The following is a 25,928-nucleotide window of genomic DNA, read 5'->3' as shown; positions in this document are numbered from 1 at the left end:
GGCTTGCAAAAATGAATCCGCAATTGAATTCTGAAAATTGAAATCTGCGATCTGAAATTTCATCAGATGTAAACAAGCCTTCAGAAGGACTACCTCCACAGAAGGCTTCCTAAGGAGGTCACCTTGAAGTCAACATATAGTAAGTGCTTTAAAACACAGCCTGGGGGCGCCTGGGTGGCTCAGTGGGTTAAGCCTCCACCTTCGGCTCAGGTCTTGATCCCAGAGTCCTGGGATCAAGCCCCACATTGGGCTCTCTGCTCTGTGGGGAGCCTGCTTCCCCCTCTCTCTCTCTGCCTGCTGCTCTGCCTGCTTGTGATCTCCGTCTGTCAAATAAATAAATAAATAAAATCTTTTTTAAAAAAACAACACAAAAACAAAAAACAGGCTGCATCTGCTTTCCACACACTCACATGGGGTAGTGGAGGCAGCTGCCATGCCATGTGCTTGAGGGCCTCCAGCAAGACCCCACACGTGCTTCTCAACTGGGGACAAAGCTGTCCCCCAGAGGACACTTGGCAATATCTGGAGACATGTTTATTTGTCATTTCTGGGGAACAGAGAGTTACTGGCATCTAGTGGTTAGAGGCCCCTGACTCCACCAAATATCTTCCAGTGCCCAGGAAAGCCCCCCCCCCCACCATAGAATTATCTGGTGAAAGTGTACAGAACGTCAATGTTGAGAAAGGCTGACCAAGGCTGGGGTGGGGAAAGGGGACTCACCATGTGGCTCTTAGTGTGTCAGGCACTGTAATGGACACTAACAATGCTTATTCCGTGAGAGCCTCATCAGATCTGCAGGTGTATATTATTATAATACTTTAATTTTTTTAGAGAGAAAGAGAGTGGGGGGCAGGGGCAGAGGAGGGAGAGAGGATCTTAAGCAGACTCTACACCCAGTGTGGAGCCCAAGGTGGGGCCCAATCTCACAACCCTGGGATCATGACTTGAGCTGAAATCGAGAGTCAGATGCTCGACCAACTAAGCCACCCAGATCTCCCTATTATGTTCATTTTAAATAGGAACAAGCTGGGGCGCCTCTGCTTTCGGCTCAGGTCATGATCCCAGAGTCCTGGGATCGAGCCCCGCATCAGGCTCTCTGCTCAGCAGGGAGCCTGCTTCCTCCTCTCTCTCTGCCTGCCTCTCTGCCTATTTGTGATCTCTCTCTGTCAAATAAATAAATAAAATCTTTGAAAAAAAAAAAGGAACAAGCTGAAGTCTTTCTGTCCATATTACAAGCCTCTCTGACAGCTTTATAAAAACTCATCACTTGACAGATAGTTTAAGTAGAGTCCACCAACATACCATTTTATCCTAAAAGATATTATTTTACAAAGGAGTGAAAAGCGACAGTAACAATGGCAAACGCTTACATGAAGCGTACCAGTTACTGTGCTTTATATGTACCAATTAATTTGGGCCTCCCATCACCCCTACGAGGTAGGTATGCCACCTGTCTAGGCTGCAGATAAAGAAACGAAGGCACAGAGAAGAGCATGCTTTAAGATCATGCAGCAAAACCAGGAGGCAAACCAGCATTCTCTCTCTGGGAGCCATGATCTCAGCCACTCTGTGAGGAGGCAGAGAGCAGGGATCATAGACTCGAACAGCGTCAGAAGGCAGGCTGATGACACAAATGATGAAGGCATAAAAGGGGGTCATAAGGGGAGGTGGGGACTCTGGCAAACCAGAGAATGTTCCAGCCGACCCGTGCCATGCCTTTTCCAGGTGTTCTGGAAAAAAGACACAGAAGATGTGCATATCTACGTGAAACCTCACCATTTTAAAACGTTGGAAGTACGATCAAATTACTTTTAAATATCATGGACTGAACTATGACCACCAAAGAGCACATGGGCCCCCAGGTCTGAAACATGAGCTCCCAACGCATGCCCTCCGTGGAACAACAAAGTGGGTAAGATCATAGGTGCCGAGGCTCCTCTGCCCCGAGAGTTTAGATGAGTTCCTTGACCTGTCCAAGCCTCTCCTGTTGGATAATAGTTGTGTCTAGGTCACAAAATTGCTGAAAAAGCCAAAGTAAGTGACAAAGGATGAAAAAATAATTCTCACCATGCCTAGCGCACACTTGAACTCCACCGGTTTTAGCCGTAACTCAGTCATTGCTGTTACATCTTTTCATGGGGTGGGCATCTCTAGTCCTTAGCATCCTCTCCCACAATGCCACTGGCCAGCCACAAGTCACCTATGGCCTCCCACCCATTCCCCCAGAAGATCTCACTATATCGGACAAAATGTTAAAAACCACACTTGTAAGAATCTCTTCCCTCTGATGAGTTCTTCAGACCAGGTTTTCAACGGTGCGACTGACTTCGGGGCCAGAGTTCCCTGCAGGGGGAGCCGTCCCGCGCGTCGCAGGACACTGGACAGCACCGCTGCCCTCTGCCCACTAGATGGCAGGAGCATCCACCCGGCACCGCCCGCACCCCACCATCCCGATGCGACAACCCCAAATACGTATAAACATGATCAAATGTTTCCTGAAATATCTCCTCGGGGTGGAGAGCCACTGCTTTGAATGTCCTCAGAATACCTTTTTATTCAACTCTCTCTTCTTTAGTCTAATCAAATGACAGGTTTCCAGAGGGCTTCCGGCCCAATAACTATCAAATATTTCCAGAGGGAGCATTTGCTTCCCCAGCAGCGATCTGAGTGGAGGCCGGAAAGGGCTCTCGCTATCACTTTTAAGTGTGCACGGTAGTGATTTCCTGTCCTCCTGCCAAAAAGTACATCCATCCCCTGCTGAGACTGAAGATGTCGCTAACGTGCGGGCAAACGCCCCTTCGCTTGCTTCCAGAACTGCCACTGTGAATCACGCGGGGCAGCTTCGCTAGATAAGGGCTCTGGGCTCTGGATGTCTCCGGATCCCTGCTCACCGCGGCAGCGCAAGGTCACACCATTCCTGCGTCACTGCGGCGGGCTTCCCGCCGCCGCAAACCTCCTGCAGTATCTCTTCTCACCGCTGGGCGGCAGCAGCGTGCTTCCCGGCGCCTCCAGGTGGGCCGGCGGAGGAATGACGGGCTGTGCCCGCCGCACGCGGTGGCCCCGCAAGGCGGAACAAAGGATGTCGCTAAATCGGAAGCTGGTGGAATGGGCCTCTCTTTACTGGGGCAGTTATTGATAAATGAAAGCACACGAAAGACAAGGGAGGAAAAAGGATCACTGAATTAAAGTGCTAATGAAAATGAAGCCTTTCCAGAAACAGAAATGGTATTTATGGTGTCCCCATTTTAAATGACCCCAGCTCCTAAATTTCACAGGACGGTGACTGGTCTCCCTTGTCAGGGCATGGGTTAGCCATTCTCCCTTACAGAGACCTGAAGGGTTGGGCCCTCCTGAGGAAGACGGTCTCTCTTATAACCTGTAACTTAAGAAATACACTGCAAGCCCAGCCTCTGCCCAGGGACAGAGCCCGGGGTTGGGTGGTTTAGAGGGCTCTGGCACCTCGCTGGTGAGGTGGGCCTCCAGAGCGACTGGACCCCAGCTCGGCTGAGCCAGCCATGGGACAGACACCTCCCCACTAAGGCTAAAGGTTCTAACTGCGAGCCAATCCCTCCTGAGACCAGTGGCCCGCTCTCTCGTGGTAAGGCAGCGACAGAGAGAGGCTGAGCCTGGAGTGGAAGAGTGGAACACTGTACCAGAGGAAGGGATTTCCCCCCCCCTCCCCATTTCCTAAACAAGCCTCTCTCAGAATGGCCATTTGGGAAAGAATCTGGAATATCCACTGTCTGAACTCCTGACTTGTCCATCAGAGCAGTGGGGCCAGAAAAGTGCTAGTATCTCTGCAAGTCAGACCATCATCACCTTTCCGAAGTCAGCCCAGGACCCCGAAGGACCAATACATCCACAAGGGCGAGCCTGGCCCCAGGAACAGAGCACAGACATGTGCAGAGAGCACAGAGACGAACAGACCGGGGTAGGGGGTGAGGGTAGCTGCACAAAGATAGTGGGGAATGGGGCGCCTGGGTGGCTCAGTGGGTTAAGCCTCTGCCTTTGGCTCAGGTCATGGTCTCAGGGTCTGGGATCAAGCCCCGAATCGGGGTCTCTGCTCAGCAAAGAGCCTGCTTCCCCCGCCCCCCGCCGCCCTCCTCTCTACCTACTTGTGATCTCTCTCTCTCTCTCTTTCTCTGTCAAATAAATAAATCTTAAAAAAAAAAAAAAAAAAAGATAGTGGGGATTGACATCTTGCTTTAAAAAAAAAAAAAAGCAAAAAATGTAAAGCACTTGCTAAGAATGAGATAAAAATCTGTCCAGCCTGTCCATGTGCTCCCAGGGAATAGCCAGAGTGAACAATGTCCATTATTCCTCTCTGCTCAGAGCTTGCATAGTTTTTATGGTTTGTACCAGTCAACTAGGAGCTCAGCTGCTAATGCCCTTACTCTGCCTTTAATGTTTCCTGGGTTTCTGTGAGCCAGACTGGATACTCCACAAAGCCAGGGGCTTTAACATGAGTAAAAGGGTTTCCACGGTACCCAGTATGTAAAATGTGGTTACGGTCAGTAAGCGTTAAGGTGCTAGAGAAATGTCAGTAGGTATCATCAGCTGACAAGAATGTTGTTTCTGAGCTACACTCCCTCCTGGAGGACCGCGACAGGACACTGATCACCGTGTCCCACGCGGTGCCTGATGGAAGTCTCAAGGGAAACTCCCCGCGGAGCCTGAACCAAGCCAGCCGCCCTTTTTTCAGCAGATACTTCACTTCTTTCCCAGGCAGGATCTGGCAAGGACAAGCAAGGCTCTGAGACGACCTTGAGGTATTTCTGCATCTAGGTCCTAGAGCCTGGGAAATGCTCTAGCAAACCATTTGAGCAGCTTATTGTTAGTTGTGATTCTGCATAGGGCTACCAAGTGGCATTGTCTTGGAGAGCAGTTTTGCAGAGGTGACCCCTGGGTGGGGCAGAAACTGCGGCAAGAAGGTAAGGTCCTCCAGTCCAAAAATGGTGAGGGGCATCCTAACGAAGGGGTGTGGGCAAACTCTAACCCAGTGGTTCTTTAGTGCCCCAGGGAACTTTAAGACCACAGATTCCTCGACTCCATCCCCAAACTGTCCCATTTAATTGGTCTGAAGTGGACCCTAAGTGACGTTTTGATCTGTCAGTTCCTCGGGTGATTCTGATATGCAGCAGCCTGGGCTGAGAACCGCTGCCCAAGAACCCATCGACACGGAGACTGTGCAGATAAGAACACGGAGGCCCAGAGAGTCTAAAGGACACTTACTCTTGGCCATACCATCAGTGAGCCACACACCTGGGAACCTCCACAAATCCCCGCCCCCCACTCCAGAGCACTTCCGGGTAAACACAGTTTGAATTGAATGGGCACAAGTCTTTAGTTTCAGCTCTTATTCAAAACCACTTCATGCCTGGGTGGCTCAGTGGGTTAAGCCTCTGCCTTCAGCTCTGGTCATGATCTCGGGGTCCTGGGATTGAACCTCATATGGGGGGGGGTCTCTGCTCAGCGGGGAGCCTGCTTCCTCCTCTCCCTCTGCCCCTCCCCACCCCACTTGTGTGCTCTCTCTCCCTCTCCCTCAAAAATAAATAAATAAAATCTTTTTTTTTTAATATTTTATTTATTTATTTGACAGAGAGAGATCACAAGTAGATGGAGAGGCAGGCAGAGAGAGAGAGAGGGAAGCGGGCTCCCTACTGAGCAGAGAGCCCGATGCGGGACTCGATCCCAGGACCCTGAGATCATGACCTGAGCCGAAGGCAGGGGCTTAACCCACTGAGCCACCCAGGTGCCCCAATAAATAAAATCTTTAAAAAAAAAAACACACCTCTCTAGGTGTAGGTGGTCACCGCGTGCACGTACATGCCCATGTGTAAAAACATGCCAGTGTACGTTAGGGCCTGTAGGTTTGTGTATCTCCCTGGCGGTGTAGGAAGGAAGAATTCATCTTTCTCTCTTAATACACTGGAAGGGTTGAAGAACCCCGCATCTCTGCAGTGAGCTGGCTGAAAGGGCACAGGAGCCAAGAGCCCACCAGCTAGACATCGTGGGAGTCTGAGCTCAGCGCAGACTGAGGTAACAACAGGGAATAATAGAGCTGCTGGGAAAACAAGAAACCAAAGGCGGCAGAGGTACCTCGATTTCTGGAGGGCTCCCATGCCGTTTGTTTCTTGTTGCCTGACACCAGTCCCGTGAGGTGGGTAGGATAAAGGATAGTATTATTTATAGTTGACTAAAGACAAAAGTACAGATGCAGAGAGCGAAGTTACCTGACCCAGACCCACGTCCTGTCAGGCGCAGGGAGGTCATTCAGACCCGAGAGTCTGGCCCACAAGTCTGCCCGGTTCCTCCTCACTTTTTCTTTTTGCCTTAGATGAAGCAAGCGGAAAGCTCCCCACAAGCCTTCAAGTCCCAGGGGATTTCAGGTCTGAAGGGGACCTTCAGGCACTCTCCCTGTCTACCCAGGCACACGCACATCCCCATTTTAGGTACTACATTATCCACATTTCTGTCAGAGGTCTTCGAGTCGAACATCTGTCCTCAGAGATACCCCATGCACTGAGCAGCGTTTTGTCAAGAGTGGACCCAGGATCACATGACTCAGACCCCATCGCTTTCGACTTGTCCCCTGCAAGCAAACTGAATTGCCTGCAGACCTTTCTAAGATGCCAATTCCCAACCCCGCCCAAATCTGCCGTATCAGACTCTCTGGTGGGCCTGTTAATCTGCATTTTTAACGAACACCTATTAGGCATGAGCAAACAAAGCTTGATTACTCCTCCTCTGAGCCATGAGCTCTTGAAATGTTAGAATTAGGGGCACCTGAGTGGCTCATTTGGTTAAGCATCTCGTCCTGAGCCGAAGGACTCAGGGTCCTGGGGTCTGGTCCCCATTAGGGCTCCCTGCTCACCGGGGAGCCTGCTTCTCCCTCTCCCCCTCCCCCTGCTTGTGCTTCCTCTCTCTCACACATTCTGTCAAGTAAATAAATAAAATATTTAAAAAACAAATGTGAGAATGAAGTGTATGGTTGTTTGTTTTACTCTCTGTGCCCACCACTTAAGGTAGGTATATCCAAACTTACCTAATAAAAGTTTGGTTTTATCTTTGCATTCTGGTGTGTTCCAAGGGTTGTTGCAGGAGCCCCAGGGCAGCACAGACACAAAGGAGGCAAACAGGTAGAAAAGTGTGTAGCAAATTATCACATTGTAGTATATGGCTATTAGGACGGAGATGATCAGCATTGCGATGCCACAGCCTGCGGAAGCAAAATTTCCAGGGATTTATTCCAACCCTGAACCTAGGGAATTCTAACAGTTGGGCGCAGGGTGGGCAGCTAGGTGGTGGCTCTCTTTTACACAAGGATACACGAACAGAGGAGGACACTCTATCAGGGAAATTGAGGCATTCTCCTGGGAAGAGAACAATGCCAGAGGCAACCTTAGGTCATTTTCCAGAGGGTCTCAGAAGTGGAATTGAACAAATAAAGGAAACCGTCAATTCTACTGTTGACAAAAGCAGATGGCCCTCCTGGAGGCCACGTGGTGCCAGAGAGAGCATGATAGGGCGGAGGAGGCAGGAAGGCAGGGTAGACTCACCTTGTAGGGCCGGGATGGCCTTCCACACAGACACTGGTCCCTGGCTGGCAAACTGGCCCAGGGACACTTCTAGGAAGAAGATGGGTAACCCGGCCAGAGCCAGCATCATCAGGTAGGGAATGAGGAAAGCACCTTTGGAAGAGAGAGCAGCAAGTGAGAGCCCTGGGAGACCAAGGCTGTCTTGGACCACCTTTGCCCTCTGCGGTGGGAGCTGGCTCACCCTCATTTTCCAGGAAACTTTTGATATTCCAGCTCAAAGGCACCCCGGGACATTTAATCGCCCTCCTCTACAAAATGCAAGAGTACCCTGCAAACACACTCCTCTTTCCAATTCCCCACTGGATGGGTGACTAGGGGTTGTGTGCTATTGAGTTTTATTCTTTTCTCTTCTTTTATTATAGCATTTCAATGTTCTCAAATTAAGCTCTTCCAGCATGCAACAAATCCACACCTTTGACTCAATGCTGGAGTGAGATTTGGTGAAATCTTCTGGGCATCTCTACCCTCGGAGGACCTAACATCTACTAAGGTAGATTCCAAGAGCCCTTCTGTGCGATAACCCGAATTACCAGCACACCTCCTGACTGTGGGTCCTGGGTCTGCTCTGCCAGACAGGTGGCTGTAATATCCTTCTCCCCACCACTACAGCCACCAGCACTCCTCAACGTCCTTCCCCACATAAAAAGTCCCTTCTGTCCTTCAAGGTCAACTCAAATGCTTCCTCCTCCAAGAAGCCTCCCTCCTCTGTCCTCCCTCAGTCACTTCCCCAGGCACTAAGCACTTGACAATATTAATTTGGTGTCTTATCTAGACTTGGTGTCTTATCTTATCTAGCTCCCTGGGGCTGTCAACTCTTCATCTCTTTATTCCCTGGAACACCACCCATCCCCAACCAGGACAGTAGCAGTCAGGAGGCTTCCACAGACTGCGAGAGGTTCTCTGGGGCTCTTTCCCCTTCAATGATTGTTGTAGGTTGTTTGGGAAGGCTCTGGGAAACAGCCATGATCTTTGAAAAGATTGGACCAGGAAGACTGTTGCAAGAGTCAGAGCCCATTTGGACATCAGGGATGCCAGAGCCCAGAATGCTGGGCTCCAGGGAAGGGAAGTTGATTTTTTTCTGCTCTATTCTTTCCAACTTCCTGTCTGGCAGAAGGACCCCTGCCCAGGCCTCTCCAGCCAGGGAAGGTCCAGCAGTATCCTCAAGTGGATGGAAATTAAAACCAGGGACCCTGCTCTAGCCTCTCCTGATGGGGTTTTTGAGAAAGATGTGGATTATGCAATCCTTCTCTTCTGTTTCGGAGAAGGAGGAAGCAAGGGGAGCTCTCCAGTGCTGGGGGCCAGAAGGGGGTTGCCAGAGCTGCAGTGGGGGGTGGGGGAGTGGGGAGGAGTCTGCCTCCCCCTCCTTGTGCCTGGCTCCACAAGGAGCTCCTGGAACCCCAGGACCAGAAAAGGCGATCAGGGGCAGGGACAGGGACAGGGTGGAGGGCAACACTGAAGCAGTTTCGCCTCCGCCCGCTGAAACACCCTCCCTAGCCCCATCCTGCGGTACCCAGCTGCTCGCTATCAATGGAAACCTTAGTATAGCATCTCCAGCCCAATTCCTGAATCCTGAGCTGGGACTCCTGCTGAAAACCAAGTGGAAACCCAGCTAGGGGGCCTAGGTTTGTGTGGCCGGCACACGTTCTTCTGCTTCTAGGGCATCTCTGATTGCAAAGGGTCTACAGTCCTCCTAAGTACTTGTCAGTGCGTCCTTATTTGGAATTAAGAGAGGAGAAGGCGTGTTTTTCTATTTTAATCACCCCAGGGGGGAAGCACCTGTCTCCTGTCCGGAGCCCACCCAAAAGAAAACAAAATAGGAATAGGAAAACAAAATAGGAAAATCCTAACCTGGGGGTGGGGGTGAGGGTCTCTTTGGTCCTAGGAGGGAGTCTAGTTTGCAAATTCCTATTCCGAGATGGGAACTTGTTAGTTTGGGCAGTGTGGGGGGGGCAAGCCTCTGGTTAAGCGGTTTCAGGGTGGCAGAGGGCAAACAAAAGGGACCTGGAACGTGCTGGGTGCTGGGTCCCTCCTCCTTGGTGAGCACACAAGACATACAGGGGATTCTAGCGGACTGGCAGCTGGCGTGTGCCTAACCCGCATCTTTATCATTTCCGAAATGATTTTCCTTCAAAAGCAGCTTCTTTCACCCAGTGAAGACCAATGAAACGGAAACCGGTTTTGCCAATTTGGCTAAAGTCAAAATCTGCCCCGCACGTGCCCAAGAGGGTGTATCTGTGGGGATACTTCTGAGAGGGTTTAAAAAAAAACTTCTCTTAAATTAAAAAAAAAATTTTTTTCTGAGAGATTTTTGAGAGTACAAGCCCTGGCTTCTCTCCACTCACGCCGTGTGTTTTGCTCACAGTCTACATTATGCGTGACTCAAGTACCCATTCCCAAAGTCTCCCAGGTAGGCTCAGATTTCCAGGTTATAATCTTAAACCGTCCTTAATTTGGTGTCCAGGACCACACAGCTACTGTACTACAGCACACATAAAGTGTGCTGCTACCAGAATATTCGTCAGCTAAATTAGAGTTTGAACTCCCCTCTGTCAATGCCCACTTGGCTGGGGAGCCAGTCCCGCGGGCTGGTTCAGTGGGGGATCAGGGAGGCCCACCTCTCTCGAGTCTCCTGATAAAAGCCTCCTGCATCCAGGGCCAACCAGTTACAGTGCCTCCTGCCCTCTGGCTCAGCACTGATGCCTACCCGGGATGGGGCTGGAGCGTGAGGAGGCTGGGGGGAGCCTCCCCTCCCAGCCCCCTCCCAGGGCTCTGCGCACCTCCCCAACCCGCAAGTGCCCGCCCCGCCGCGCCGTAGGCGGAAAGACCGGAAAAGCCGTACCTCCCCCGTTCTGGAAGGCCAGGTAGGGAAACCTCCAGACATTGCCCAGCCCCACTGCATACCCCACCATGGACAGGATGAAGTCCAGTTTGCTGGACCAGTTCCCTCGGGCCTTATTCTCATCCCCTTGCTCGTCCTCCTGGGGGCGGAAAAGCACATTGTCGGATAACAGCCCCGGGGGGAGGGGGGGGGTCGGTCGCAAGCAGGCCCCATTCCGCCCCTCCCCCCTGCTGAGGGTCTTTCCCGGCAAGCAGGCCCCCATTTTCCAACCGAGGATGCATTGGCAAGCAGGACCCCAATCTGGAAGAGAAGATGCATCTCCAAGCAGGGCCCTCACCCCTCAACCCTGCACTGAGAGCCTTCCAGCAAGCAGGCTCCCAATTCGGATCTGAAGATTCCTCTTCAACAGACCCCTAAACCCCTCCTTCCCAATTCCTGCAGTCAGGGCACACCAGCAAGCAGCTTTCCCCAAACCCTGAACCTGTTGGTTGGTTGCAAGCAGGTCCCTCCATCCCCAACCCCTGACCAAGAGTTCAATTGGCAAGCAGCCCCCCCCCCCATATCATGCCTAGATAGCAAGCAGATCCCTAAGAACCCCCTCCCTTCCCTAAACCCTCAACACAGGCCTTCCTCAGCCCTTTCTCCCTCTGGAGTCTGCTAGTCCAGAAATAGAGCTGCGATGCCCAAAGCCAGCCAGAGCCCCTGCCTCACGTTCTCTGCCAACGCCTTCAGGCAGAACCTGCCTCGTCTGCTAATTTAAGGGGGCCACCTCTCAACACCAGGGAAAGGTGAACAGGCAGGAGGGAGACGTGGGTGTGAAACAAGAGGAAGGATAGAGAAGAGACAGGACATCTAAAGCCTTGAGTTCTGGTCTAAACTTTACCACTGGATAATCCCAGGCTAGCCACTTGCTCTCTCCGTGCCTCTGTGCCCCCATCTGAAAAAAACGAGGGGCTCAGAATAACTATCCCCTGAGGCACTTTCCAGCTCCAGCAATCTATGGACCTTTGAGGCTCACCTCTCCAAATTCACCCTACGATGCTCTCTTAGGGGCAATACCTTGTTCTGGAATGCCTCACTACTAAGCACCAAAGGACGGGGGTGAAGCCACCTCAAATAAATTCAAAATGCTCAGGACACGTGGACACCACACAAAGGTTCCAGGGACCCAAGTCACTGCCTGGCTTCTTCCTCCTCAGTCATACTTCATTTCCTATTCTAGCAACCTGGTAGGTCTCACACTCTGACACAGGCTGTGGGCGGTAAAGAAGCTATCAGGACAGGAGGAAGTCTCTGAAGAGAGGAGGGCCAACGTAGGTGTCAGAAAGGCAAGAACAGAAAAATGGGCAGAGATGAAGATAGGCAAATACCGGGCTTCATCTGCTCTGAACATCTGCAACATCCCCCCCCACCAACACTCCCTCCCAGGCACACCACCTCCGGCCCCACACACCATCCCTTTCTTCCCCAGCTAAAGGGGTGGGAGTTCCAGCTGCTTTTGCCGCAGTGCGGAGGTTAAGCAAGGCATCTGAAACAATCTTTCTGCCTCCACCTGGGTTCACACTATTGGGCCACATGCTGTCAGAGGCAGCTAATATATACAGACAAACGCTCCAGAAGTGGACTCCCAAAACAGGGGCAAGTGGGAAAGCCTCCGTGTACGTTCATTTCTAGTTCTTATTCTAATATCTGGGCTCCTGCAGTGTGAGCCTGTGGATGAGTGTGTGTGTGTGTGTGTGTGTGTGTGTGTGCGTGTGTACCTACAAACACTAGAATTACCATGAACACAAGCGCTGTATAAATCTGAAATCTCACACAGGCAGATGTCTTGATTCGGGCACCCACCACGGGATGCTTGCCTAGCCCCCAAGCCCAGGGAAGGGGAGGAGATGCAGAAAGACTGGGGGTGGGGAGGGAAGAGCTAAAATAGGTGAGACAGGACTGAGGAGGGAAGAGATCAGAGGAAGGAGAGGGATGACAGGGACATGGAAGAAGACAAGAGCCCACAAGAGAGAGGGTAATAGTGACCAGTATTAGCTGCCTTATCCCTAACCCAGAATTGGGATTTTGTGGATTTTTCATGCCTCTGGTTGAGCATAAAAGATCAAATCCAGAGGTGGGTCCAGGTTTGTGGGGCATGGAACTTACTCATTTGAGATATTTCCCCTTAAAATAAGAACACCAAAATATACAAAGTTATGATAACGAAGTAAGATGCTGGGTTTTGGAAGGGTCCTGAAGCTTAAGCTTCGAAGCAGCTTCATGTAAACCCACCTCTCATCAATCAGTGAGTTCTCATATGATAACTGGTAACTCTAAGTGAAAAGGCTGAGATACTTAAACTGTGATTCCCTGCCGTGCGGGGGAGGAGGGGAGGCAGGGGCTGTGTTCTGCGGTATTCATTTGTTTTTTAATTTTTATTTTTAAAAGTAGGCTCTGGTCAGCGTGGAGCCCACTCGTGGGGCTTGAACTCAGGACCCTATGTTGAGATCTAGCCGGAGGCTCAACTGACTGAGCCACCCAGGTGCCCCTTTTTAATTTTTTTTTAATTAAGGAAAAACATTTTAAAAGACTCGGTCATAGACAAAAGGGGGAGTCCTGTTTTCATAAACCTATCTGCCTCAACTGCTTAACGAAGCTGCACCCCAATGTCTGAGACTACCGAGAATGGGGAGGGACAGGTAGTGGCAGCTCCGGAGTTCTCAATCTCTTTGGCAGGGTCACTACGGCCCTCACGCCCTGAACTGGGGACCCCAGCGCAGTGCGAGCTTCCGAAGCCCCAAAGCTGCCTCCCGCATCCATTACCTGGCACTGCCAACCAGTCTCCCCATCAGCACACGTGCACCCGCCACAGCCCGCTCGCCTCGCACGCCTAGGGAGCAGGAGGCGGCGCGGGCTGAGCGCGACTTGCTTACCTGGGCGACAGCGGTGGCCACGCTGCCCGGGAGCACGGACGTGATTCCATCCGTGCCCAGCACCACGGTGCTCTGGCTCATATTCACCCAGCCCACAGCCGGGGTATTGTTCCGCTCCAGGGTGCCCTTGCCCACACTCACGTTAGCATCCCCCTCGGGGCCGTGCAGGGCCGGAATCTTACAATGAAGAGCGTTGCCGGGCTCGGCGGCCCCAGAAGGAGCGGCGGCCTGCGCGCTGCGCGCCTCGTTCAAGTCCCTCAGAGCTGCGGAGGCCGCCGGCGCCCGCGGGCTACTGAGTTTGCAAGCCCCCACTCCCGGCCGCTCGGTCTCGCAGGCTCGCGGGTCAGGGGACTGGAAAGTTTGGGCGCCTGTGGAAGCGGACCTGGGCACACGCGGCGTTGGCGCGGCGGCGGCAGCGGGAAGCTCCTGCTCCGGGCTCGTCCTGGGTGCGCACGGGCCATCGCGGTGGCCCACCGCCATCGCCGCCCCCAGGCTGTTGGCTGGTTGTGTGTTCATTTCTTTGGGAGCACCGCAATCCTGCAAATACAATGTGAAGTTCGTGCACACACACAAAGTCACGGCTGCTTTTAAAATACCTGTACCTGCATATAAAGACGTTCACCACTCAGGTCCAGACACGAGATCTACGGAATAAACTGGAATCTGAATTTTTTTTCCCTCTCTCCAAGAAAAACCGTATTTCCCAATTTGCCCGTCTTGGCAATAACCAGATGGCATAAAGCGGTTACTATTCCTCTCCTTGATCGTGGGAAAACTAAGGAAATAGAATTTTGGGGGGGGGGGAGAAGAGGAGGGTGGAAATAACCCTACAGCCATGAGCTCCCTGCTCTCTTTGGATTTCACATCACGGCTGTAGGTGCCCACCTCCCCATCACCATTGTAGAAAGATTCTTTAATTTTCCGCCCCATTTCCTTTGTCATTCAATAATGCACATTGCTTTTTTTTTTTTTTTTTTTTTTTTTTTTTTTTTTTAGCGATAGGCAAGCTGTGGCCACAAAGCTGATGCCCTGGCACCAGCGGGGTTTTCAGGCCAAAACAGTTCTGCAAATCCCAGGGCACCATCCCTACCCTCCAGGTAGCAAAGGTAGGGGTAAGGGCTGCAATCAACACAACAAGAACAACCACCCCACAACCACCATAATAAACCAGATGTAAAACACAAGAGAATAACCAGGTTTGTTATCTTATACAACCTACACACTTCCAGATTCCCAGATATGTAAAACAGCATGCAAAGTTTTTGGATTCTCCTTCTCCCTCCAATAACTAACCACAGGAGTCTATTGTCCTTCGTGCCCCTACACCTGCTTGGGGGCCAAAACTCAGGACTAATTTTCATTTGCTTTTTCTCAATTGAGTTTCAAATGAAGAGAAATGCCTGCGGTGCTTTTTCTGTCTGCTTCCTCTCCTCCTGTTATCTTTCAGGGCTCCCTAAAAATTAGCACTATTATTTACTACTATACTGTAAGAATGGTCATATAACCTTCACCTCAATTGCACACATCTCATCTAACTATCTTTCATAAATGCACAGAACAGAACTCATTAATTTGCACCAGATGTAAGTACCGTGGCTCCAGCAAGCGTTCTTATCTCAATAGCCTCTAGGACTCCGAGCGCCTAGCCTCAGTACCGGCACCTGGCTTTCAACACCGAGGACAGTGCCCAGGGTCCCAGTTAAGAGATCCCTCCAACCTCCACACTCAGGAAACTCTTTCCGACCTCAAGTGATGCTCGCAAAAAAACACAAAATACCTACAGCTGTGAGAACTGCCCTCCCTTCCTCTTCCAAAATGCACAGAACACTTCAAAAAGAAGTATTCTAAACGAATCTGCCCTCCCTCCACCCGCAGCTCCCTCTTCTCTTAAAAGAACAAAAGCAAACACTCACCATGTCTGACACGGGCAACAGATTGAACCGGTTGAGAGTGAAACCAGCTATTGACAAGACTGGGTTTGACTCCAGCAAGAGAGGCGCTTTCTATATCTCCTTGGGAAAGGCCAGGTTTGCGTCAGTGCAAAGCAAGGTGCCCTTCGTTTGACATTTTCTTGATAACACAAGTTTGATAAATCATTACCCCCTTGGATTCGAGTTTTAAAGGGACAACAGCCGAGAGTACGCTGGCCAGTTGTCCCTCCGGCGGGAGGGGGCTGCGTGTTTGACGTGACTCATGTGGGTCTGATTACTAAACCGAAGCCGGCGGGAGGGGATGACAGAAGTTTGCCTCCTCCTAATTAAGGGAAACATGGGAGGGACACGTCCCACTGCACCCAAGGCGAGGCGCAGCCGCCAACAGAGCGGATTGGGCTATGAGGTGGGAGAGGGGGAAGGAATTAAATCACTGTCATATTTCTGTCTTTTTCTTCCTCTAGATCCCATATCTGCCTCTCCGATCTGCCGGGCGGAGTCCACAATACTACCCAGAGATCGAGGGTCTGCACGTAGCACCACAGCTCTGGGATGGCTGGCGCTCACTCGTCCTTCATTTATAAAGATGTACCTGCCCGCGTGTATGCGGACTTCAGATCCTCACAGCCTCACCCTAGGAGACAACCAGTGCTAGAGGGCTGTTAGACAGCCCTCCCAGAAAACTAGGGGTTTTGCTTACAAACTGAGGTCTAATATTTGCCTTCCTATTTTTAAAAAAGGATTTTATTTATTTGACACAGAGAGAGACAGCTAGACAGGGAACACAAGCAGGGGGAGTGGGAGAGGGAGAGAGAAGCAGGTTCCCAGGGATCCCGACTCTGGGCCAGATCCCAGGACCCTGGGACCATGACTTCAGTCCAAGGCACACGTTTAACGACTGAGCTACCCAGGCGCCCCTGCCTTCCTGTTTTATCTCTATTAACACAAAAGACATTCTGGGTAAAATTGTGACTGTTCTCGTATTTTTTAGGCTCCTCTGAAAATACTTTCGAGAAATAAAGAGGAAATTATTTTCAAGAGTGACTTCGTTCTTAGGTCACTTTCAAAGTCAAAAGACACCCATTCTTTATTCATAGCCCCTCAATAAAACCCCACTACAGCCCCGCCGGGGGAAGTGCAAGGTTTGTGAAATGCTTCAAATCGCGATCTCCAACAACCAGGCAGCACGGCTGGGCAACCGGGAAGCCACAGGAGGATAGGATGATCTACCGTACTGCGGCGGGAGCGAGGGGTGGCCCTAAAGATAAAAAGATGGACTTTCCTGTTAGTACACAGCAACGGCTATGATCAGAAGAAAGGGAAGACACCTTTACAAAGACGACTAAAAGGGGATTCGTAATAAAACGCTTCCCCCCTCTCCTTTCTGGCCGGCCTCCTTGGGGGAACCCCTGGCCTCAGGGGTTGGGAGTCTAGGAAGGCACTCAGTCTCTTCCCTGCCGTCCGCAGCCCGCCCCTCCGCCTCGGGGTCGGCTCCGTCGCACTCGGCTGGGCCGTCCCCACGCGGCAGTAGGACAATGCCGCGGAGGCCGCAGGGGATGGCTGCGGCGGCAGATTGCGGTGAGCGCCCGGGGCGCTGCGGAGACTCCTCCCGCCTCCTTTCGACCTGCTCGAGAGCGCTCGGGTGCCGCGGTTCACTGGCTAGCCCGCCTGGCCCTTCCGAGGGCAACCAGCTGGGACCCACGGTCTGCACTAGGATGGAACGAGCATAGGTTCCCTGATAAAGCCTTCCTTGAGAGTCGCCTTGCTTGCCGGGTTTCAGGTCGCTTTTTATTGTAGTTTGGAGTTAGCGTTTATTAAGCTCTCAATATTGAGCCATTGTGCAAGAGCTTTCCATGAATTATTACATTTAGCTTTGGCAACAGCCTTTGAGAAGCCCGGGAAACTGAGGTTTAGAAAGTCTCATTCACACCCCGGATATCTCCCCCCACCCTTCCTACATGGACGTCGCGGGGACCCACTCGCCCTCTCTTTGGAGGCGCGCTCCTCAGGAAGCCAAGCGGGGTCGGGAAGGAGGAGTAAGGAAGACCCGGGTGGGACTATGCTGGGCTCTGGCAGTAGGAGGGTCAACAGACCAGGCGGGGCCCAAAAGCCCGCAGGCGCACGTGTTTCCGCTTCGGTGGGCGCTAGGAAACACCCCAGACTCTGGGAGCCCCGGGGAAAGCCGAGGGAGCCTTATTGGAGCTTTTTTCCGAAACAGGCCCCAGTTTCCAAGGAGCCAAACCAAGATGCCAGACGGGTAAGGGGCAGGCTTGACAGCCCCCACTTCCAAGCAACGAGGCGCGGCCCTGGGTCGGGTAGGTCTCCCCCGTCCTCCCCCACCGCCGCCCCCCCTGCTGCTGGCCCGGTACAGACTTTCTCCGCGGGCAGTCACGACTTGGAAAGGCTCTGGCCTTTCTACGTGCATCTGAGCCGCCCCCGCCGTGCGTGGGAGCGGGTGGCGCGTCCACTTGCACCCGGACGTTCCGGGGCGCACTGACGTCCCAGGCTGGGGCCGGACCCGGGAGTACTGCGGCCCTGGGCACAAGTGACGCTCCCGCCCCCGCTCAGCCCCCAGGCCTGACGTGTCGCCAGCGGGCCCTCCCCGGCCAAATGCGCACTTGGGTTCCCGCGCGGCGCCGGTCACGCGTCGGACCCTTCCGAGGCGGTTGACGCGCAGGGAAGGCTGCGGGGTGGGGGCGTGGTGGTGGAGGCGCTACTTGAGCTTCCCACCTCTCCCCACTTCCAACCGCAAGATTCTAGAAAGGAGGGGCTGCGTGCCGAGTGGAGGGAGGGTCTGGGGCGGGGAGGCCTAGAGGGGTCGCTGTGAAGCCAGCGCGGAGGCCGGGGTGCGGCCCGGCGGGCAGCAGGATGGGGGTGTGCGAGGGCGGGAGGGAGCGAGCATGGCGAGGCTGAAGGCCCGGGGCAGCTCGTCGGGTGTGCGGCTGGGTGTCCGCGCTTGGGCGGCGCCGGGATGGAGCCGCAGTATTAAAAAAAAGAATTAGAATAAAAGGTGCCAGTCCTGCGGACTCGGGCCTCCGCCCCCGCCCTCCGCGGCGCCTGTTTGGAGTGATAATCTGGCCCGCGCGCCGCCGCCAAAGAGGCCGTAAATCCGCATCCATCACCGCGTAGCCATTCGGTCGGAATTAACCAGTCACTACGGCCTTAATTACTTTGTCAAAGATGAAAAATAGTAATTGATTTCGCCCTCGATCACTTTGCCCCCCGCTCCCTGCAGATAAGCACATAAATAGCTATTTTGTGAAAATCCGGGTCTATAAGGCATTTGTGGGGGGAGAGGGTGGCGTCTACTGAAGAAGGGGCCTCCCCGGTCCGGTGTTTGTGCCACGACACGGGGGACAAACTGGAACCCAGGCAGGAGAAGGCCTGGAGTGCGGCCCTCCGCCCCACGCGGGAAGAAGACAGGAGGGAGAGGAGTAGGTGGTTTTACCAGCGCCTGCTCTGGGGTTAGCTGGCGCTGGCGGTACCAGCCTCCTCTCCTCCTCTGGAGAGCAGGTGAGAAAGAGCGAGGGGCTAGTTTGAGAGAAACGGGAAGAAACTTGCCTAAGGCCAGCGGGCAGAGCTATGACTTGAGCCCAGATCTGTGTTGACTCCGGCCCACCCCACCACTTGGGATGCTGGCGTTGGGGTGATTTCCGGCGTAAACACCTTGAACCTCTATAGACAGTAGATGCGGAGGCTCAGTGTGGGTTTCAGGTCATTGACAAGACATGGTTTCTTGTCATTGACAAGAGACAAGAATCCCTGCCTTTTTTTGGTCTCACTTGCCCACTACTGTCCAGTTCCACGCAGTGTTGTTTTCTGCTATGAATATGGATTCCGTAGACAGACTTCGACACCGCCCAGCCTTTGTGACCTTGAGGGTGAATTCTCCATTTGTAAAATAAGGATGATGAGAGTCCTGACTCAAGGGTTGTTTGAGGCTTAAGTGGGAGTAGGGTGCCTAGAAGGGTCAGCCGCCCGGTTTGCTATCAATAAACAATCTTTATTACTCAGGCTGGAAAAGTTATCTGTTTGAAGTCCATCAGATTAGCAAATAAAACAGTTCCTTCTCCCTAGTCCAGAAGGTTTAAAATGGGTAGACACGCACAGAGTGGAAAGCCGTACAAAGCAGATAATCATTTTTGCAACATTTTCCCTTCTCATTCAGTGGTGTGGTCATACAATAACCAAGTATTTATCTTCATTAAAAGAAAACTGGGAGCATCCTGAAAAGGTACCCAAACACAGAGGTGCTGTGACCGTTGTCAGGAGACACCTTTTGTTTAGATCAAGATAAATCTCAAGAAAAAAGACAGAAGGTAGGAGATTTGTAATGAGCTTTACTGTCCAGTTCTCACCTGGACCTCAGGTGTCAGGGAGAACCGAACTAATCAAGGACAGCTTCCCTCACCAAGGCATTTCAGTAGAGTCCAAAGCTGGAAATCAGTGGCTCAGCTAAGTGACTAGTCTGCGTGCAAAATGTAGGTTCCAAATCCTGAGACTCAGACAGGCAGGACGCTTGTTCCTGAGTCAGCAGTGGGGATGATTCTCACTTCACTGCAGCAAAACACAGGGCAGTGGGCGCAGGCGCAGATGTAGATAAGTTTAGAACAAGCTGCAAAGGACATTCAAGGTCATTACAGTCCCACATGTCTCCCTTACCAGTGAGAAAACAGAGGTCGAAGGAGGAAAAGCAAATGCGCGAGGTCACTTGCAAATGAGAAACAAAGTCTAGCATCTATTCTTTTAAAGGGAAAGAAAAAGAAAAGGACTGTGCTCTCCTTTGATCCAGCAATTCCACTCTTAGGAATCTACTGGAAGAAATAATGGCTCAGTACAAGAATGTTGATTATAGCATGGTTGATTAAAAAAAGCCCAGGGAAAAAATATCCACATGAGATAAATTATAGAGCTAAAATATGGAATGATTTGCAGCTGTTAAAAAGCATGATTTAGAGCCACACAGTCAGCTCAGACAGATTTTCATGAGGAGTTGTGGGAGAAAAGCAAGATGCATTAAAAGGTGTATAACATGATCTGACTGTGTGTGTGTGAGAGAGAGAGAGAGAGACAGACAGAGAGAGCTCCAGCACCATGTGAAAACACACATACCGGCACCCAGTGTGCTTTGGGATACGTGGAATGGAAAGGAGAGAGAGAAGACATAAAAAGGACAAACAAACAAAAACAAAAAAAAACAGGAAAAAGAGGGGGAAAACCATACGTTAAAAAAGGTTGTAATTGTCCTAGTCATCAATTTATGCAAAAAAAAATTGTACAAACGATATTTTTAAAATTCAGCCCTAGAAACTACTGCTTTAATTAATGAGGATGTTCACCCAACAGGCTACTTCTATTACAAAGTATTCAGCCTCTATCCATCTTACTGTCTTCCTCTGAGGAGCAGAACTCAGAAAAAAGAATTCAGTTAATTAAGAACCCGAGCCACTAATATTTGGCTAGTCTTCCTTCTAAAGCCCTGGCATTTTTATCTCCTAGCTCTGCTGGGCTGGAACTGTTAGAGGACATGGTGTGGAAAACATGAGAATGCTCTGAGCCTCCCACCCCCATCTTTGTAACGTATGTTCAACTACGAAATAAACTAAAATTACACTACACTGAAAATTTCCAGTTTCTAATTCTTCCATAGTGACAATATCAATGCTATATTGATAAATATATTGATAAATATATTAATAAATAACATATTTATTTCTTTCCTCTGCTCCTTATTCTCATCATTCTTCAAGTAGTCCTGCTTTATAAGTTGTATATGTTTGATTAACTGATGAATGTTCTCCTTCCAAGTTCACATTCTTCCCTGTTTATCCATCTGTCAAATTTCCCAAAACCCCAAATGGAAGATACCAGGTAACAGAAGTCAAGTCTCAAATATATTCATTATTGGAAATAAGAGATTTCTAATACATCAAGTGCAAGAAAATTGTTGCTTTATGTCTACAGTGTTAGTAAAGAAGATTCTCTGTTTTCTCTTGAATGTTCCTTTTTCCCTTCTGTTGTTGTCCTAGTTAGTGAAATTAAAAGAAAAAAAAATGAGTTCAAAGTCATGCAGACCTAGCAGGAATTCCCACAAGTAGAGCGGAACAGATGTTGGGAAGAATCACTATAAAAGCAGTTGATGGAGTTAAAGCAAGGCTATTGAGTTGAATCTGAATGAAGTTCAGAAAGACACAGTGGTCAAGACAATGGTCCAGGACCTGGGACTTTGAAAATTCAAGACTCTTTATACCAGTAGGTAACACAGATAAGTTTCGGGACTTAAGATTTTGTCACTTGGTGGTACCCATGTAAATTGGGCCCAAGGGGCTATGGACATTGGCATCAAATTTGGTACTGCTGGTTCCAGTAATCTGCAGCACTCAGTACAGGACAAGACCATATCAAACAATGGCAGCTCAGTCTACGATCTTTGAAAGACAGCCCAGTGTTAATTTATTATGATGGTAGTTGTCTCCTGGGATATCACCATTAGAGTCTAGAAATGATCCGTGAAATCTTTTAACATAATCTCTTCAGGTCTGCATTCTGTTTCAGAGTGTTTCTATTTTGTTTCTATTTTCAGTCTCAAGGTGTTCCTGGATGGGAGTAACATGATATATTTATAGATGTTGATCTTTTTACGGTAATTTAAAATTAGACCTAAGTCAAGAGTTTGAATCTGCATTCAGCCACTTAACTAGCTGTGTGTTCTCCAGTGGTTACTTATTTTGGGAGCCTTGTTTTCCCTTTCAGTAAAATGGGGTTTCTTTGGTGATTAAATGAGATAAAGTACATGAAAACTTCTAGAATAGTGTTTGGCTTGGACAAAGAGCTCCTTCTATCTTGAGAAATCAGGTTTTAGTGGGCTTGAAAGTTACTGCCTGAATTGTGACACTATTATTCCCCTAAACAAGTAACAAAATGATTCCTTTCTGTAGATCTAATATTACAGGATAGTTGCTAGGAATTACTCTCCCTATCTTTCCTTAAAAAAAAAAAAAAGATTTTATTTATGTATTTGAAAAAGCAGGAGCAGGGAGGTAGGGCGGGGGCTAGTGCAGAGAGAGAGGGAGAAACAGGTTCCCCGCTGAGCCAGGGAGCCTAAAGCAGAACCTGGGGATTGTGACGGGAGCTGAAGGCACATGCCTAAGCCTCCCAGGTGCTCCTTCCTTATCTTTCTTGATGGGACATGATCTTTGCCTGGTGACTTTTTTCTTTCTTTCTTAAAAGTTCCAGGCCTAGTCAGTCTACGCCTCTGCATCTGCAGTGTCTTTTGCCCAAAATGTTCTCCCTCCAGAGAGAATTCCTAACTATACCTTTAGACCCACTGCCCAAAACCTATCTCCTCTCAGAGGCTTTTTTTTTTTTTTTAAGATTTTATTTATTTATTTGACAGAGATCACAAGTAGGCAGAGAGGTAGGCACAGAGAGAGAGGAGGAAGCTGGCTCCCTGCAAAGCAGAGAGCCCAATGTGGGGCTCGATCCCATGACCTGAGCCGAAGGCAGAGGCTTTAACCCACTGAGCCACCCAGGCACCCCCTCTCAGAAGCTTTTAATGAACAGAGTTAGTATCTCCATCCCGTGTGCCTCCCTAGCACTTGGTGCATTCTAATTATTTTCATGTAGGAAAGACACTAGCCATCGGTGGCTACTTCTGTTTAAATTAAAATTAAATGAAAATAAAATAAAGTGTAAAATTCCATTCTTCAGTCACCTAACTACATTCTTAGTACCCAAAAGCTACTTGCACTGGACAGTGCAGAGGACATTTCTATCATTGCAGAAAATTCTATTGCACTGCCTTTCTAAATTGTGAACACGTCAAAGGCAGACGTTTTAAAGGCTTGATGTTTTAAAAACATCAAGTTTAAAAAAGTTTAAAAAACATCAAGTCAAAGGCTTGATGTTTTAAAAGCGCTGTATTTCTACTTGTACTGACATGCCGAAGGCATTCAGGGTTTTCGAATGAGTGCCTTAAAAATCATAGAATAGCCTCCTGATTTCTTATATGTCACCTTACTGTCTTCTCTAAAACATATTATTTTGTATTTTAATTCGTTTTTATTTTGTTTTTCTCATTATAAAATCAATACATGTTCATTAGAAAATTTGGAAAAGCTCAAAGAACATAAAAATATATAATCCCACAACTCCAAAATATATCCTGTTAACATTTTGCTCTAAGACTTTCTAGACTTTCATGTATAGAAAGATGGTTTTTGTATTTACAATATCGAGATAATGCTGTTCATAGTCTTTTGGAATCTGCTTTTTTCCCCACTTATATAGTTGATATACTCTGCCCCATTGCCATAAAATCTACATTATCATTTTTAATCACTTTTACTTGCCACAGATTTTTCATAATATATGAGAACATCACAATTTAACTAATAAGCTATTACTTCACATTTGGATTGTTTCATATGTATATGTATTTAGAGAGGGAGGGGAGAAGCAGAGGGAGAGGATGAAGGAGAAAAAGAATCTTAAGCAGGCTCCACGCCCAGTGTGGAGGCTCATGTGGGTAGAGCTCCCACAACCCAAGATCATGACCTGAGCTGAAATTCAGAGCGAGACACTTAGCCCACTGAACTACCCAGGCACCACCCCTCTCATATTTATTACAGATTATAATAAGTTACATTTAAAGGAATTGCATATTTCTGAAAATTGGATCTATCTTATCTGGAACAGTTTGAGGTCGACCTGAAAACATGGATAGGGACCTGTACATGAAAACGTACCCAACCCCTGAGCATAGGGTCACTGTACTCTGGGGTTTGTCCCAGTGATGCCCACTCTCCCCAGTGATGCCCACTGCCCCAGTGATGCCCAGCAATCTAGGGCTACAAAAATGCCATAGAACAAAAAGCCATAGTACATTTCCATAAGATTAAATCAGTTTTCTCTTTAGCATAAAGGAATTTTTTAAGTGAAAAGAATATTACTTGTTAACTACAAATATTTATAATTGTCAGTATGCACACTACCCCAATTTTACAGCTATTAGGACCAAAGAAAAAAGCCCATCTGTTTACACAGTATCTAATTAAACAGTTGTGAGAAATAATGCAAACATTATTGAAATGGGCAGGACTTGTGAATGCTTCCTCTACAGTGGAAATGCCTGATTCAGGGCTCTCTCTGTTTTTTACAGATGATATGGATGATGGCATGTTTTTCCAAGTCATTAACTTGGACACAGCTTTGGGGCCAAATGAGAAGCTACATCCAAACCATTCTAAAAGCCTGGGTGATTGGTGGAACTGACAAAGGAAGGACCCTCAGTCGTTCACTGCTGTGGGAGCATTTGGGGAGTGTGATTGCCTGTGACAACTCACGGTTCAGTGATTCCATTGTTTCATGAAGGCCTGGTTTCACTGATACTAAGAGAAAATGGTGGGTTTGTCCTCACATGGGTTATTCAAGGTGACACTGTCAAAGATATTTCCAATAATTTTTTTCCCCTTTAGAACCTTATTCTGTCAATTTGGCCATTAAAATGGTTTTTTAAAAAATTATATTATAGTAAAATACAACCAGAAAGAAAAAAAAAAATAAACATCATCCCACCATGACTCTTTTATTTGCAAGGGACAGAAACCAACTCAAAACTATCTGAAGCTCAAGGTACCAAGTAATGTCTAGGTCAAAGTCAAAATGGAGCCAGCTTCAAGGTGGGCTGGATTCCAGGCTGCCCACAGCGCCACAGCGTGAGGACCCTCTCTCTGAGTCCTGGACCCTATCAGTCCCTCTGTCACATGTTTTCAGACTCCCCCAGAATTCTATGGACCCATGTTTACATACTATCATCCAAGGGGAAAAGAAAGCTACATCCCAACCACAATCTGGGAAGCTTGGGGAAAGGACTCAAAGAGGCCAGACTCTGAGACAAGGCCTTTGATGCAGGTGGACTCTTTGGGAGGGGCACCCCCTGAGGGAGCAAGGAAGTAAGACAGGAATGGGAGAAGAGTCAGGAAAGACAGCGTTAGTGAGTTACCACTGTGGGCCATTGGAGTTTAGCCCCATTGGTCCCTCTGAGGCACCATGTCCAAATTCTCCCACCAGGGGACAAGGAAGGTAAGAGGCAATGTGTCACAGACCCTCATCCCTTACTGGCTGGGGGTTGTTCCGGAGGGTGTTCAGCCCCAGCTCTTGTTGAACTCTGCCCTTGAGCAGGGCAAGTTGTCATAGCACTGGAAAAATATCTACGTTTCTAAAATGGAGATAGTTAAGTCCTGCTTACCTCTCAAAGCTGAGGTGAAGATCAAATAGGACAAGAGAATGGTGAGAGCTAAGTAAACTGCAAAATACCGAGCAGTCTGTCGCGGCCGGCGCGACAAATCGACCAGGAACGTGAGGGTAAGAGGATGCTGAAAAGAAATTAAGAGACAAAGAGATGGGGGCAGGAGGAGCACTGAGGTGGATGTCCAACAGTGCCAATTTTATTCCACATCCTACAAGCATTTATAAGGCAGACCACAATACAAGGAGTGATACATCAGTATCTAGTCAGATAACTGCAAGTTCTTGTAACAAGTTTATATTAACTACAAACAAATCTCGTGATGCCAGGTAGTCACGGCTAATGCCACTAGCTACTATTGATGCAAGACAATCAACCAGGAAGTGGGTTATGGGA

General features: G+C 49.4%; 1 protein-coding gene across 11 annotated transcripts in view; it reads right to left on the bottom strand.

Annotated features, from left to right (window-relative positions):
* SLC6A5 (solute carrier family 6 member 5) overlaps positions 1-25,687 on the bottom strand; it is a 66,150-nt gene extending 40,463 nt beyond the window's left edge. Inside the window, exons 1-5 of one of the 11 annotated variants that reach the window (XM_032358589.1) lie at positions 25,533-25,687; positions 13,735-13,889; positions 10,438-10,576; positions 7,560-7,691; positions 7,046-7,219 (exon numbers count right to left, since the gene is read on the bottom strand). In XM_032358589.1, coding sequence (XP_032214480.1) covers positions 7,046-7,219; positions 7,560-7,691; positions 10,438-10,507 — 376 coding nt within the window. In that variant the 5' untranslated portion in view covers positions 10,508-10,576; positions 13,735-13,889; positions 25,533-25,687. Of the gene's footprint in view, positions 1-7,045; positions 7,220-7,559; positions 7,692-10,437; positions 10,577-13,352; positions 13,890-15,265; positions 15,641-25,532 lie in introns of those variants that run through there. The other 10 variants (XM_032358580.1, XM_032358579.1, XM_032358581.1 and 7 more) reach the window with 10 other exon arrangements.
* Positions 25,688-25,928: the final 241 nt, after the last annotated feature.

Source organism: Mustela erminea, chromosome 9, assembly GCF_009829155.1.
Source record: "Mustela erminea isolate mMusErm1 chromosome 9, mMusErm1.Pri, whole genome shotgun sequence".
Taxonomy (NCBI): Eukaryota; Metazoa; Chordata; class Mammalia; order Carnivora; family Mustelidae; genus Mustela; species Mustela erminea.
Note: the sequence above shows the minus strand (reverse complement) of the source record. Positions and strands in the feature narration are given on the sequence as shown.